At 43.6% G+C, this 14401-nt stretch overlaps 1 protein-coding gene across 1 annotated transcript; it reads left to right on the top strand.

The window, feature by feature from the left end:
* Positions 1 to 2290: 2290 nt before the first annotated feature.
* LOC134403467 (matrix Gla protein-like) lies at positions 2291 to 13534 on the top strand. Its single transcript, XM_063133666.1, has 5 exons — positions 2291 to 2367; positions 7373 to 7509; positions 9405 to 9440; positions 12337 to 12418; positions 13150 to 13534. Exons 2-5 carry the CDS (start codon positions 7449 to 7451, stop codon positions 13286 to 13288), a joined length of 318 nt encoding a protein of 105 aa, XP_062989736.1. The 5' UTR covers positions 2291 to 2367; positions 7373 to 7448; the 3' UTR covers positions 13289 to 13534.
* The last annotated feature ends 867 nt before the right edge of the window (positions 13535 to 14401 follow it).

The following is a 14401-nucleotide window of genomic DNA, read 5'->3' as shown; positions in this document are numbered from 1 at the left end:
ATATTCAGTGGTGGTGTTTTACTCACTGGGCAATTTACCTATGGGGCAAGGCTGAGGAACAGTTTTAGGGTGTTGGGAGGTTGGGGAAGGATGTGCAAGGTGGTGGGATAACACTGGTGATGTCCCCCTTGGCCATTCCTCCTGAGCCTGCTTGGCTATTCACCTCCATTGGGGGACAGAACTGTGTGTAACACATGGCCTGACCTGTCCTCCTTAGATTAGCCTGCTGTCCTTAAGTATGGTAGAGGATGCTGTCCCATCACTAGTGTCGAAATAAGATTCAACTGCATGGAAATTGTGTTTCAAAGTTGCAAAATGGACTACAAATGCTGTTAAAGAAGTAGACAAATGTTGAACAAATGGAAGGTCGTGCAAAGCATGCTCCTCACCTGTGCTCACCCTGTACAGTACAAACAGGTTTTCATGTTCTAACTGAGAAATTTTGTATCTGTGTCTATACCCCCCCCCTTTAAATGAAGATATATGCAGCCATGATACCTCCTGATTGGTTCCACCACTGGTCCCATTGCCCGCTCTGCTCCTTTATCTGCCTTAGCAAGTGGAACTCTAGTTCTGCCCAACAACAAGCAGGAGATGTGGACATGACAGTGGAGAAACTGTGCTTCAGGGGCTTTTAACCATAGAATGGAGTCAGGCCTTGCAGATTCGAAGCACCAGGGCTTTTTCATTAGCAGGGATAATCATGTCATCTGCCACCCCCACCCCCAGACCTCCCTGTGCCCTCTGGCTTTAGCTGCAATCCTTCCAGTAGCTGGGGGGAGGTGGTTGTCTCCACAACACAAGCAAGCACACATATCCTCAAATGTAGATCTTGATCCACACAGCTACCTGCGTTTTCAGACTCTCCTTGTGGGTGTGGCTATGGGGACTGTCATGATGAGCGCTTATGCTTCAGAATTTACCACTACTCCATCATGCCCATAATGAAACTAAATGTTATCTAGGCAAACGTCTGGTCCTAGTTTAGCATTTGGCAAAATAAAGGGAATGCAGAAACTGGGGGCACTTGCAAGAGGGGCTTGTTGAAGGTGAATGGCAGAGACTGAGAGCCTCTGGTTCACACAGTGCTGTTCAGCCATTCACCTTGCACTGGTTGACATCACTTGGTGTGGAAGCAGTGCACTGAGCTGTGTAGTCCATTTCGTTGGCTTCCAGACATGATTACTTTGAGCATCCCATGAGAATAGGTGCCCGTCTTCGACCAAGACAGTTTGAATGTGTGTGTCCAGTTGTACCCAATGAGGAGTGCAGGGAACCACAGTCTGGATTTTCCTCATATGAAAGGAAACCTGATAGAGCTACATCTGTGAGTGGTTCAAATGATTCGTTATTTGCTATATTGAACCAACACACCGAGGCAGACGTCACGCAGTGTTGATTTAATACATAACTTCTGTTAGATGGAAAACATCCCCAGCTGGACTTACAACTGATTGAGCCAGGTGTTCCCTCCCTCAAGCACGGAGATGTAACTCCTTCCAGCAGTGAGGCAGCACATTTTTAAAAATGACATTTTGCCGGGAAGCGAAATTGTTGTATTTGTTCATGCCTGTCCATAGGCAGTGGGATTGTTCCTTTTGTCATGACATGCGTAATGGATTTGTTTAAACATTCACTACATGTGTAATGGATTTCTTTGAACGTTCATTCATCTGCAACTAATTTAAAAGCCGGTTCCCTTTGATGCCAAACTCCCACTCAGTTCAAATATGTTGTTCTATGTTCTCTGACTCTGTCCTAAACATCTTTATTTTTCGCAGAGAGGTGGGGAGGAAGCAAACGTCCAAGTACCTTTCACTCCTACTCTGCTCTGCCACTGAGGAATGCAAGGCAAATTGCACTGGTTTAAAGGACTTCTGTGTTGATCCACAAGGCTTTGCATGTGGGCTCTTGTCTCTGAGTGTCTGTGGTGCAGGGGCATGGCTGCTGGAGGAGGGAATGGGGATGGCATAGAGGAGATAACGTCAGCCACCAAAGAGCCTCCATTCAAACCTCTTACTGCCTTTCAAGGCTTCTATTCAGGATCCTTACTGGTTAATGGCTTAGGCACAGACACACTGCTCCCAAGATGTGGTTTTGACCCTATTAGCCACTGGCGTCCGTTCTTACACCCCCACTTTCTCCTGGTTCAATTTCCTGAGGTTTCTGATTTCCTGAGTGAGGGAAAGAGATGTTTAGAAAAGAGGTGGCAGACTGGAGGAGGAGGAGGATGTCTGAGAGGGAGGGGTCACTTATCATAAATAAAAAGGCCCCCTCTTTGCCAGTTTAGACTGCAGGGACACTGGAAGAAGAGAACCTGATACACCAGAGAAGTCCTGCATACAGAAGAGAACACAGCCCATTACAGTGAGTATGCAGGGGCCCTGCTAATGTCTGTGCAAGGGTGCATTACGGATGCAAAAGAAGAGAGAGAAATGTGCTGATGCGCTTTTGTTATGAACCAGTTTGGCATGGTAAGATCCACAGGGCTGCCTTTTTCAGCTCCAAAAGTCCAGGACCATTTACTGAGTGCATTTAAGCAGTCAACACTTGATTCTGGGTTATGGGTATAATGGAAGGGAAAATCATACAAAGTGTTCAAGGGGGAGCATGAAGAAAGGACCTATGTTATATGTGTATGTGAGATCTGTGTTGGGTTCTCGGTATTTAAAATAAGCTGACCTGGTGTTTTTTTGGGCCACTCAAAAGGCTCTGTCTCGATATTAAATGGTAAACTATTTACAAATTGCATATATTTAAACCAAATTTACATTGGCACATACACAATAGGCCTTTTCCCCTTTAGAAGAGGCTGCAACTTGGGCTGGGTAAAAAAATACTGGTGGATGATCCATTTCTCTGAATGATACCTTCCTTCCCCCCCACCTTCTCCTGGCTCCCCTAGCAACAAAAACATAACAAACAGCTTGTACTTTGTCAGGTAATTTTGTTGGGAAAGGGTTGACATTACTTTTCATTAATTCTGGGTCATGTCCTGTTCCGGCAATTTCTCGCCGCAGTTCAGGTTACAATAGCAGTGGTCAAGTTCCAAGCTGAGGTCAGAGCCCGGGAGGGCAGGCAGACAAGAGGAGTGGGCATCAACAAGAGTGGTCACAAAGAACAGGCAAGAGGTCGAAACACGGGAAAACAGTCGGTACGTTACGGAGTCCAAGAGCAGAGTCGTAGCAGGCTGAGGCCTGGTTCTGGCAACACACCACAAGGCGGGTGGACTAATGTTGCTCCAATGCTGGCTGCTTGCTACTGCAGGCTTTGAAGCCCACAGCCTGCTGGACCCCACCCAGAGCTCAGCTGGACTTCTTCTGCAGAGCCTAACTTTCTCCTGAGGAGCCCTGCAGGTGAGCACTCCGTCACACAAGAGCCCTATTAGCCTGTCGCTGGAGGCGGCAACCCTCCCTGGGGTCAGGGGGTTGCTCAACCTCTGCCTCAGAGGGCAGAGTCTCTTTCTCCGGGCAGGGATGGCCCTGCCACCACCTCCCCCGAGGGCTCAGGCTTCTGTGAGGCTAATAGCAGTCCCTGTTCTGGTGCTTTGACTTCTAGGGCATCCTGGGCTTCTGGGTCCTCTAACCCCTCCTCTGAAGAGGACTCCTCAAGTAGGGGCATGACAGGTCAAGCTTGAATATAGCAGCATTTCTGGCAAATAATTTTGCAAATGTATCAATTCTTTTGAACAACTAACAAAATTCTTCCAGATGTTGTCCTGAGGACATCTGGAAATGTCTGCCCATGACAGTTGATCGAAATGCTGAGGCAAACCTGGAGGGATCAAAATCAGTTCTTTCATTGAAACTTTATTATGTTAACAAAATCTTGACCAACCTCTCACTTACATGCCCTTGGAAAATGTTAGCCGTTTTGTGGGTATGTTGTTTAGAATAACAACTTGGTATTTAAAAGCCCATCCGCACTTCTGTAATTTTGGCAATTAGCATGGTGACAGATGTAACAAATCATGGGAGAGACCGAGGAGGAAAAAGTTAGCCAGAGCAAGGGTGGGGGGTGAGGTTGGGCCACTGGCCTGTCTCCCAGCAGGCTGTGAGAGAAAAGCTGGGGCGGAAGATTAGAGCAGTCACCTCAAAAGTGAATAGGGCTCTGCTTTTGGTGACAAATATCATAGTTGTGTCTCGGCAGCCTGCTAGCTGTCCCTCCCATTTTCTTCTGTCCTTCCTTCATCTCTTTCGCCTCGGTCTTCTTTTCTTGGCAGTACAGAGTCTTGCAGACGCCAGAGTGACTGTGATATACAGTAAGCCCATAAAAACTACATTTGGTAAAATCTGAACTCTGAAGAGCCTAAACAAGTCCTTACCAAGGCCAGTGAATATCCTTAAAGAAGACCAAAATAATAATAATAATAATAATAATAATAATAATAATAATAATAATAATAATAATAATTCCATGAGGAGCTGGGGAGCAAGGAATAGAAGGAAAGCTGGTGCAAGTGACTGGAAGGATTCGTGTCCAGGGTTACACATGGAGAGACCATTTCTGGCCTAACCTCCTGGTGAATAGAAGTCTTAGAGAGAAGCAGTGTTCAAACTAAGATGAGGCTGATGATTGAGAGGGAAAGGTCCCATACTGAGAAAAAGAAGCCCTTTATTCATTTGGGGATACTGCTCGTAAACAGCCTTTTCCTTTCTGCTTTCTCTGTCCCTCTCCACGTGCTCACAGAACTTGGAAGAGGGCTATGAGTTTGGCATGAATCCTGGCATGCAAATTCCAACGTGATTTGGACATTCCCCTCTAGAAAAGTCTTTTGCCAAAGGGAGTAGTGAGTTACTGCCTAGTTCTGGTGCATTTCACATTCCCTCTTATCCCAGCACTGTAGATGTTGCCAGCTGCTCTATGCATCAGGAACATATAAAAATTAAAATGAAGAAAATTGCAGTGATAGGTTAAAAAAAACCTGGCCTCGTGAGTTAGAAAGAACCGAGGTGATCCATGCACTACTTGGCTGGGTTTATGGACCAGTGAAGGTTCTCAGACTGCCCAGTTTTTGATTGATTTGGCGCTCACAATTGCTCAGTGTAGGCAGTCAGTTTATTCTGAATGTGGCTTTACAAGTGGTTTGAGTGAAACCACAGATTCCATTGCTTTGGTCGTTGTTAGGTAATATAGACGAATGTGCACATGCTCCTCGAGTCTCAATTTCTAGGAATTTGGGATCTTAATCCCAGTGCAGCTTATTCAGCATCTCTGATAGCTTTCCCTTTTTATGTTACTTCTCTCCCCACCCTCCAGTTCATCTCTGGTGGGGGGATGATTACAGAAGGGGATGATAATTTGTCTTCCATGCCCATCATTTCTGCTCCTTGATGACTCTTGGTCAAATAAATGTAAACTGCAATCCTGCACATACCAGATTGGACCCAGACTAATGTAGTCATGCTTTAGGCCCATCAAATCAGTGGGCTGGAGCCAGATTTAGTTAGGCATGTTTTAGTCCCATTCTCAATGTGAACTTAATGGGACTTCTGAGTTGACATGCTTTAGATTGTACTGTTAGCATAACACAGCAACTAAGAACTGATTTACAAATCTATTATTGATGTGATGGAGATGTTGCTCTTGTGACTATTTTATTTTTAACATGTTATGATTGTGGGATATCACCTCCTGGAAAACCATCAAAGTGTGGATTAGGCAAGCAGTTGAGAATCGACGGATTTGACATGCGGTTGTGTGAACTGCTGCCGAGAGACAAGTTTTAAGAAACTGACTGTGCTCTAGAAACTCAGTTGGTCCACATTAGCATAGCCTTGCCTTTCCCAAGCTGGTGCCCTCCAGATGTTTTGGACTACAACCCCCACCACCTCCAGTCAAGATGGCCAATGGTCAGGGCTGATGAGTGTTGCAATTCAGAACATCTGGAAGGCCTAAGATTAGGGAAGGTTTACATAGCACAGTATGGAATCTAGCTGTTTACCTTAAAATCTAGCAGTAGAAAGAAAAACAGCAACAACACAACTCCTGAGTATCTGAAAATAATTAATTTCTTGTTCTCCCAATCATAGAACTTGAAAACATGTGGGCAGCGTGAGTGTCGGAGGACCTGAAATGAACTTGTGTAGGGATCACAGAATTCAGGCGCTTTCCCATACTTCCTCACTTTTCCTGCCCTTTTGCTTTTCTTCAACCCACACTTTGTCTCTTAATAATATATCTCCTTTCGGTTCCTGTCAAAATAAATGAATGCTGCATTCTCCTCTGTTTTGCACTTGGGATAAATTTGAAGGAAATGGAACTGAATTTGCACAATTTATTCGGATTGCAACGCTCGCCTTTTCTGTTTGCAGACTTGACCTTCGTTAGTTCAGAGGTCTAGAACCACTGTGTATAGTCAGTGGTAATATTAGCCATATAAGCATATTCCTGGTAGCCTGCAGATACCGACCAGTAGTTGTGTTATGTCTGGTGCAGCAAAAACAACAAAGAAACTGCTAGCATTGGAAGAGGAGCCAATGTATTGTGGCATATGCGCTAGTAGGTCAGAGCCCCATTGGCAGATGCATTGTCACCTGTGCGATGTATATATTTATAACCTAAAAAGAAGGAAGTGTGTGTATGTGTGTGTGTATGAGGGTGTGCATGTGTGTTACAATGTTTTTTTTACACTGTTGTTTTTATACTGTTTTTATGTTTTTTAAATTTTTGTATACTTTTAATGTTTACTATTTTTAATTGTTGTAAACTGCCCAGAGAGCTTCGGCTGTGGGGCGGTATATAAATTTAATTAATTAATTAATTAAATAAATAAATAAATAAATGTAAGGCCAAAAAGCCAAACAGTGCAAGTGACAGAAGTGGCTTGTCACATTCCTGTGTAGAGCACATGTGAATATGTGATCAAAACAAATTCTGTCAGAGTTACTGATGATGAACTGACACAGCAAGACAGAGGAAATGCCTAATGTGGGACAATTACTCTCTGTGGTGAGCTAGCCACCCGCGGTCCCAATTGAGTCCAAAGCCTAGACTTTAGGGCCAAACTAGAGGTGACATATGCAACCATGTTTGTGTTTCTATTTACGAGAAGTCGCTTCGCCTGCCTGTGGGCCTTGGCTAGTATCTGGAATTCCACCCCCATAGTCCAACATTTCTGAACATGTAGAGTTAACAGCTCACCTCCTTTTGAACTGTGGAGTCCTCCCTCTGCAGAAAGGGAGGGGAAGGAAGTAGGCCCACTCCCCCCCAGGGGCTGGTTAAGCCCACTAATAGAGGGCGTTTTGTAACTGTCAGTTGAGGGCAAGTGCTAGGCAGTCCCTATCTTCCTCAACCCCCCCACCCTTCATCTCACTCTTTCCCCTCCCAGCTGCTCCTTTCTTAATAAACACTCCACTGCTAAACTTTGCAGCTTGCCTAGAGACTTCGGCTGGCCTCAGTGGAAACAGAATAAGACCGACGCTGAAAGAGGGAGAAAGTGAGAGACGATGCGGACTCTCATCATCCTCGCGCTCCTGGCCGTGCTCATGATGGCAGGCTTTTGCTATGGTAGGTGATGCCTTTTAGCAATCGTAATTTTGGGGTGATTGCTTATCATTTAATGCTGAATTTCTGGCCACACATTTCTCACCGTCTCCCTTGCCACTTATCTGTCTATCACGTCCTTCATGCCTTCATGCCCATCGCCCAGCCCTTTCTGCTTCCCGTCCAGTGCTCAGTTCGAGCTCTGTGGGTAGACAACTTTCTGCTGTATGTCTTGGCATGAGCCATTCTGTTCTTATTTATTCATAACCCCCTTTGATCTTAAATAAAAATGCAGGGAGTGGAGGACTGTAGGTCAATTATTTTACCTGGGAAGAGTATAGTTTGCAACTGCTAGCTTGGAAAATTTCAGGGACACATTATCAAGATGTATTAAATGCAGGTACTGCTTTCTTGATGAGAGTTGCCCCTTGGATTTTCATTGTGATGAAAGACTACCAGATTCTCAGTTGGATAGATGGATGAGAAGTATTACCTGATGAATTTTAATCTGGTGATGCTCCATGAATGATCCACTGGGGTAAAGAAGAACTCGAAATTCTGACTGCTTGTTTTTAAAGCACTGGGGATAGCCAAATGGAAGTTCATTGGAGTGATGGGGAAAAGTGGCTACCTTGAGGTTGGGAAACAATTTCTCTGAAGTTCAGTTAGGTAATATATTCTTTGGTTGCCTTTACCTGCAATGTTTGAAGCAAGACTTGCTCCCTTGAATGGTTTGGATTTATCCTCCCACATGAATTCTTGCTCTGGAGTCCTCTCTAATGCTAGTGGACCATGGTTTCTCACTACTCCCTTCTTTTAGTACAGCAATATGATTTTGAGTGATTTGAGAGAGAATTCTATAATGTGGGCAAGGTATGAATACTGATTTGGATTTGGTTATTTCTATCAAATTGCTAGGTGGTTTAATTACCTTCTTGGCACTTTTCTGATCTACAACTCTTTCATCATCATCATCATCATCATCATCATCATTATTATTATTATTATTATTATTATTATTATTATTATTATTCTATGTTGGATAGAAGCCATAGATGGCTTCTGTCACATGTGCGCTTGGATGCTAGTAGACTTCAAAGAAATGTTACCTAACGTGGAAATATAAATTGTTTACTGCTTATGCCTTCAGAGTATTTTCATTCTGAAAACAATGGTGCCTTTTGATATCAACTTGATCTAGTGCAGCCTTTTCTAGCCTGGAGCCCTCCAGATAGGTGTTGGAGGACTACAACTCCCACCATCCTGGCTGGGGATGATGGGATCCAACGTATTTGGAGGGTGCCAGGTTGAGGAAGGCTGATTTAATATATAAAGCATTTTGCCATTCTGAACTATTTGAATTTTAGTGTAAGTCTTTTACAAATTGAAGAGGAGTGGTTAAGTTTAAGTGTGTGCATTCAGGGATCACAAAAAGAAGGGCCTAGCAAAGTTATACACTTTTTAAGATCAAAATTTTATGGACAAAATTCAAAGGGTCTTCTGAATCCAATTTCATGTCATAATCACAAGGTCATAGGGTTCTTTCTCTGTTTCCCCATTTGACCTGATGCATGAGGTTTATCTGTCTTTATGATGTTACGAGCATGAATGGCTTTAAACAGGAATAGCTGTATTCACGGGGGTACTACGTCTATCAGTGGCCAACAAGCATAATACCTTAGAATGTGACCTCTATGGCCAGAAGCAGTAATACTGGGGACAAACAGCAGTGAACTGTTATCTCCATCATGCACCTGCTTGTCAATTGACCAGGGGCCTCTGCTTACCCACATTTGTTGGCAGAGTTCTGGACTAGACAGATATTTGGCTTGATCCAGGCTATTGTTATATTTCTTATCTCTTTCTGTTTTGGTAATAATGAACTTACAAGCTATTTTTGTTTCTTTTCCCCCTTACAGAGTCCCACGAGAGTGTTGAATCACAGGAAGTTATAAGTAAGAAACAAATATTGTAATTATCTGATTTACTGAGATGCATAAGACTCACCTTTTGGCTTTTGCAGGGATCCCAAATTTTCCTTTCCATGCCACTTTAAAAACTCCAGTTCCCCTGTGAACATTTATTGCTAATCCAGGGAATAAAAAGTAAGAAAACCTTCACCATGACCTGCCTCACTTCAGCCTGTCCAGTCAGGCTCTACACTGGTCCCCCTGGCCCTTTCTTCTCTTTCTTGGCACTGCTTGGGCTTATCTACACCAAGCAGGATATTCCATTATTAAAGCAGTATGAAATTGGTATATAAAAGGCAGGAGCCACACTATTGCTTTATAGCAGTATTGAACGGCACTGACAACTGTTGGGGCCCATTGACACATGCCATATACCACTTTCATACCACTTTCATACTGGAGTATTCTGCTTGGTGTAGATGAGCCCCTTGTCTCTTCTATATCTTATCATCCAGGTCTGTGATGCTGGATGGGAACCAGATATTTGCCAGGTACCATAGCTAGGAATTCTGCACTACACTAGGATGGGGGCTGGTACTTCAGCTTGGAAAAAAACACAGTCAGAGAACTAGCTGAGAATTTAAAAAAAGGTTGAAGGCAACTGTTAGAGAGAGAGAGAGAGAGAGGGTGGTAAGAAGTAAAATCAGGAGCATAAAATTCCCATTCACCAGAGCTCCAAGCCAAATCTGGGATGACATTCGCAGCAAGAAGATGCTGCAGGAAGCCCTCTCTGCTTGCTCATTTTCTTTCTCTTGAGTGAATGACTGACCCATAGATGCAGAGAAGCACGTGGAATGGCCCTCCCAGGATTGTATCATGTCAAAATCCAAGTCAGGGCTATGGTCTATTTGAATGCTTCACCATGGAAGAAACGCCTTGCATATTGAGAAAGGGTTACACTAACGCTTATCTCCCTATGGTATAGTTTTTCAAGAGAAGAGAGTTTTTGACATGGTGGAGCATGACGCCCATGAGACTGTCAGGAATGAGATTAGCAAGCAGGATCTGACACAAAATGTTGATGTCTAGGGTGGTCAGGTGCAAACTAGGATAGCAGGGTGGTGGGGTGGTGGTATTAGCTAGTGCAGCTTTTCTCACTCCTATGGAAACAGCTGCATATGGTCACAATTTGTTTTTCTATATAATGACTAGCCTTGACCTCCTTTGCATCTGGTCTCTTCCTGTCTTTCTGTTTTGTCTAAACTAGGCATGGGCAACTTCAAGTGTGTGGGGGGTGGGTGGGCAGAGGGCATTTTAACACCCCCTCATGGGCCACATTCCTGCCACTGGTGGCCAAAAACCAGGTAGTTTTTCACTGGCAAACCACAAGGGAGGCTTAAAAGGGCAATTTATCTTGAAAACAACAGTCTTCACTGCAGTTTGCTATCAAAGCTCAGTGTCAAACTGTGATATATTGCAGCCGCACTATATGGTGGAGATTTATTCAACATACGTCACAACTGGACCTACAATATATGCCTGCTTCAGCTTTGAGCATTTGGGCATTATAACAACAAATGCAGATCATATAGCACACTAATTAATTAGCTTATTTGTTTATTATTATTATTATTATTATTATTATTATTATTATTATTATTATTATTTTGTCCTCTCCTCCTCCTCTTTCCTTCTTTGTATTATTTCCCCCCCAAAATTGTATTAATTAATTGTTGGATACATTAAAATAGAATTTATTATTTAAAAACAAACAAAAAACTGCTGTTGGATTTTGGCTGCAAGTGTTAGAGGCCCGGGGGCTGCATGTGGCCCACTCCTTTTAAACAAAACCAAACTAAATGGTGGCAATGAGGCCCCTTAGCCCCACCCACTTGTGAGTCTTCATCTATCAGTTGAAGACCAATAGGATGGGACATAGGCACAAAAATAGTCTGACTCCAAAAGTGATTTTAGAGCTTGTACAAAGAATTTCAGGATGATAAGTTTTTCTTGCTGAGGTACTAAAGAGAGTACTGGATGGTGGATTTTATTTCTTAAATGTCCTAAATACCAGAAATATTTCAATAAAGTTGGGAAAGTCACAGAGAAAAACAAGAACAAAATATTCCACATGCTGGAGGCACTGAGTTACTGAAAAAACCCCAAAACATAATAGTCTAAGCTATGTGTATCTTGGCCAGATGAGAACTGATATGAGTATATTAACTACGCGCAAGCGCTGGCAAGTGTATATGACATGAAAGGAAAGGTGTAATAGAAGAAGAAAATCTAGACTGTGAAAATGTTAGAGAAAATAATTTTTAATTCTACACATGGCTAGAGTGCCAGATGGTGCTGGTAAAGAAATAATAGAGCCACAGTTGTGTGGAATTAATTCATACCAGCCCAAAGAAAGCACATGGTGGACCTGATGCGGCATTCTGCAGCCATCCTTAAATTCTCACGTATATGAATTAGAGGAGCTTTCCCTGACCTGGTGGACTACAAATGTGTAGGACTACAACTCCCATCCAATCCCAACCAGTAGTACTCCAGCACATCTGGAGAGTGCTACAATGGGGAAGGCTGAACTAAAACAACATAGGGTGTCTTCATACTAGCTTCCCTCTTTCAGTATAATTTCTTCATGAGAGTCCAGATCAGGGTTTGGCCCAATCATTGCATTGCTGTCCCTTTGCCACTGAGATCCCTTTTCTTGTGGTGCTCACTGTAGTAATGGTCAGCGCTTCCATCGCAATAGCAGTACAAAGCTCTCTCTTCTGAGCTTTTGTCTCAACCAGGGTGGAGGGTGTTGCTGGTGACACAATAACCCATCCTTCATAAAATATACCCATGTGTAGACTTTTGTTTTTCTTTTTTGTATAAAGCTGTTGGCCTTCACTTCATCCACATAGTAATTGCACTCATTATTCCTCACCAGGTCCTTTCATTAACAGAAGGCATGCCAACGTCTTCATGAGAACTCCACCTGAGAACAGGAGGAATCTGTATTTGCAGGAAAGGTACGTCCTCTTAATATTCAGGGTGATACACAATGACTGGGGGGACGGTTGTCTCAATGATTGGGGACTGTGGGAGTTGTAGTCCAGAATATCTGGAGGCTACTGCCTTGGGGAAGGCTGCTCTCAAGGCAACGGTTTCTCTCGTAAACAATCCCCAATCACGGCCAATGGCCATGCTGGTTGGGTATTGTGGGCCTTGTAGGCATATCTGGCAAAACCATCTAGAATGGCAGTGCTGGTACACGATCTGCAATCACAGCTGAGCACTCTTTATGAGCCACTATACAATGTTGGGAACCTCCTTTAGACGGCAGATTGGCATAGTTAATGGTAGGAACAATGGCCTCTATTAGATTCCCCATAGAGTTGCTTCAGAATCCTGTTATACCTCATCACTGCATGCAGCCCTCTTTCCACTTTCTATGGCTTATAAAGCCTGCCTGTTCACATGCTCCCTTCTAAGGGGAAGACTGTGCACACAGTAGTGTGGTCACCTCTTTGTTATGGGAGACATTTATGTGAATCAGCTGCCTCATTAAAAAAATACACAAAAATTCTGAAAAGACTCTGCTAAGCCTTTCTGTACATATGGCCTGACCAGAATTAGACACCATTTGAAGCACTTCACAGAGACAGGCAGAAAAGTGGAGTAAGAAGCAAGTGACACCAATATTCTGTCTCTTTTCCCCACCCCTCTTCTCCACATCTCCTCCTCCTGCTTGTGTGGGCAGAGTCAGAGAGCGCAACAAGACCCCCCAGGAACGTCAGCGGGAGATCTGCGAAGATTACAACCCCTGTGAGCGTTATGCTCTACGCAATGGCTATGCTAGTGCCTACAGGCGTTTCTTTGGGCACAGAAGGGGCAAGTAAAACGTCTGGAGTTGCCATTCCCGGTGCCTGGAGCCTGGGTTCCGTATCTACAAAGAGTGACATCTCTGAAATGTATTGTTGCTTGTTAACTGTATGTTATTCCACCTGCTGCTTCATTCTTCTGTAGCCAATGATTCCTAGATTCTGTGTTTATTCACACAATGCTGATGTAGTGGTGGCTGGGCAGAGAAGGATGTGGGTGTTTATTACGAAATAAACGACTGGTTTGATACTGTTTGTTCATAACTGCAGAGTTTTCTTTGGGTCACTCCCATGCCAAGGATTAGCTTCTACTAAGCAAGTGAGTGCAACGATATTGAAAACAGCTAACAAAATACTTTGGATTGGATCCAGAACATAAGAGCATAAAAAGAGCCATGCTGGATCAGACCAAGGGTCCATCTAGTCCAGCACTCTGTTCACACAGTGGCCAACTAGCTGTCGACCAAGGACTAACAAAGCAGGGCATGGTGCAACAGCAGCCTCCCACCTATGTTCCCCAGGAAACTGACATTAATAGGGCAAGTTAGGCATGACTAACTTAAACTCTATTGATTTCAATGGGGATATTCACACAACATGTTCAACTCAATGGTTGAGTGTGGGCGGTTGTTGAACCACGGATTGTTTATTGAACCATGGGTTAGATGTTGTCTCAACCAAGGACATTTTTGCAGGGTCGCCTGTTAACCATGCAGTGTGACTTGTTAACCACCCTGAACAACCCAGCAACAAACCATGGGTTCTCAAGGTGGCTTGTTTGAGGAAAAATAAGCCACATAGCATTGTTAACAAGCCACCCTGAGGAAAATGTCCTGGGTTCTGACAACATGCGTTCAACAACAACCCACAATCAATCCCTGAGTGTGGGTTAGCATTATTATTATTATTAGCATTAGCATTTTTATACCGCCCAACAGCCGAAGCTCCCCAGGTGGTTCATGTTGTGTGAACCCAGTCAATGCGTCTTCTAAAACCATGACTAAATGTGGATCCAACCCTATGAATTTTAGGGGCTATAGACAGAGTTCTTTCACAGAGTTAGTAGCCTCAATCATAGGGTTGATATGCCAATATGCTAAAGTCGTTGGGCATATTCTCATATTCACCATA

Source organism: Elgaria multicarinata, chromosome 9, assembly GCF_023053635.1.
Source record: "Elgaria multicarinata webbii isolate HBS135686 ecotype San Diego chromosome 9, rElgMul1.1.pri, whole genome shotgun sequence".
Lineage (NCBI taxonomy): Eukaryota > Metazoa > Chordata > Lepidosauria > Squamata > Anguidae > Elgaria > Elgaria multicarinata.
This window is presented reverse-complemented; position numbering and strand designations above follow the sequence as displayed.

Excerpts from the sequence above, each read along its gene's own strand:
- LOC134403467 (XM_063133666.1), top strand. The coding sequence starts at position 7,449 with ATGCGGACTCTCATCATCCTCGCGCTCCTGGCCGTGCTCATGATGGCA. Across the intron at positions 9,441-12,336 it reads TGAATCACAGGAAGTTATAA|GTCCTTTCATTAACAGAAGG; the intron begins GTAAGAAACAAA and ends ATTCCTCACCAG. Across the intron at positions 12,419-13,149 it reads AATCTGTATTTGCAGGAAAG|AGTCAGAGAGCGCAACAAGA; the intron begins GTACGTCCTCTT and ends TTGTGTGGGCAG.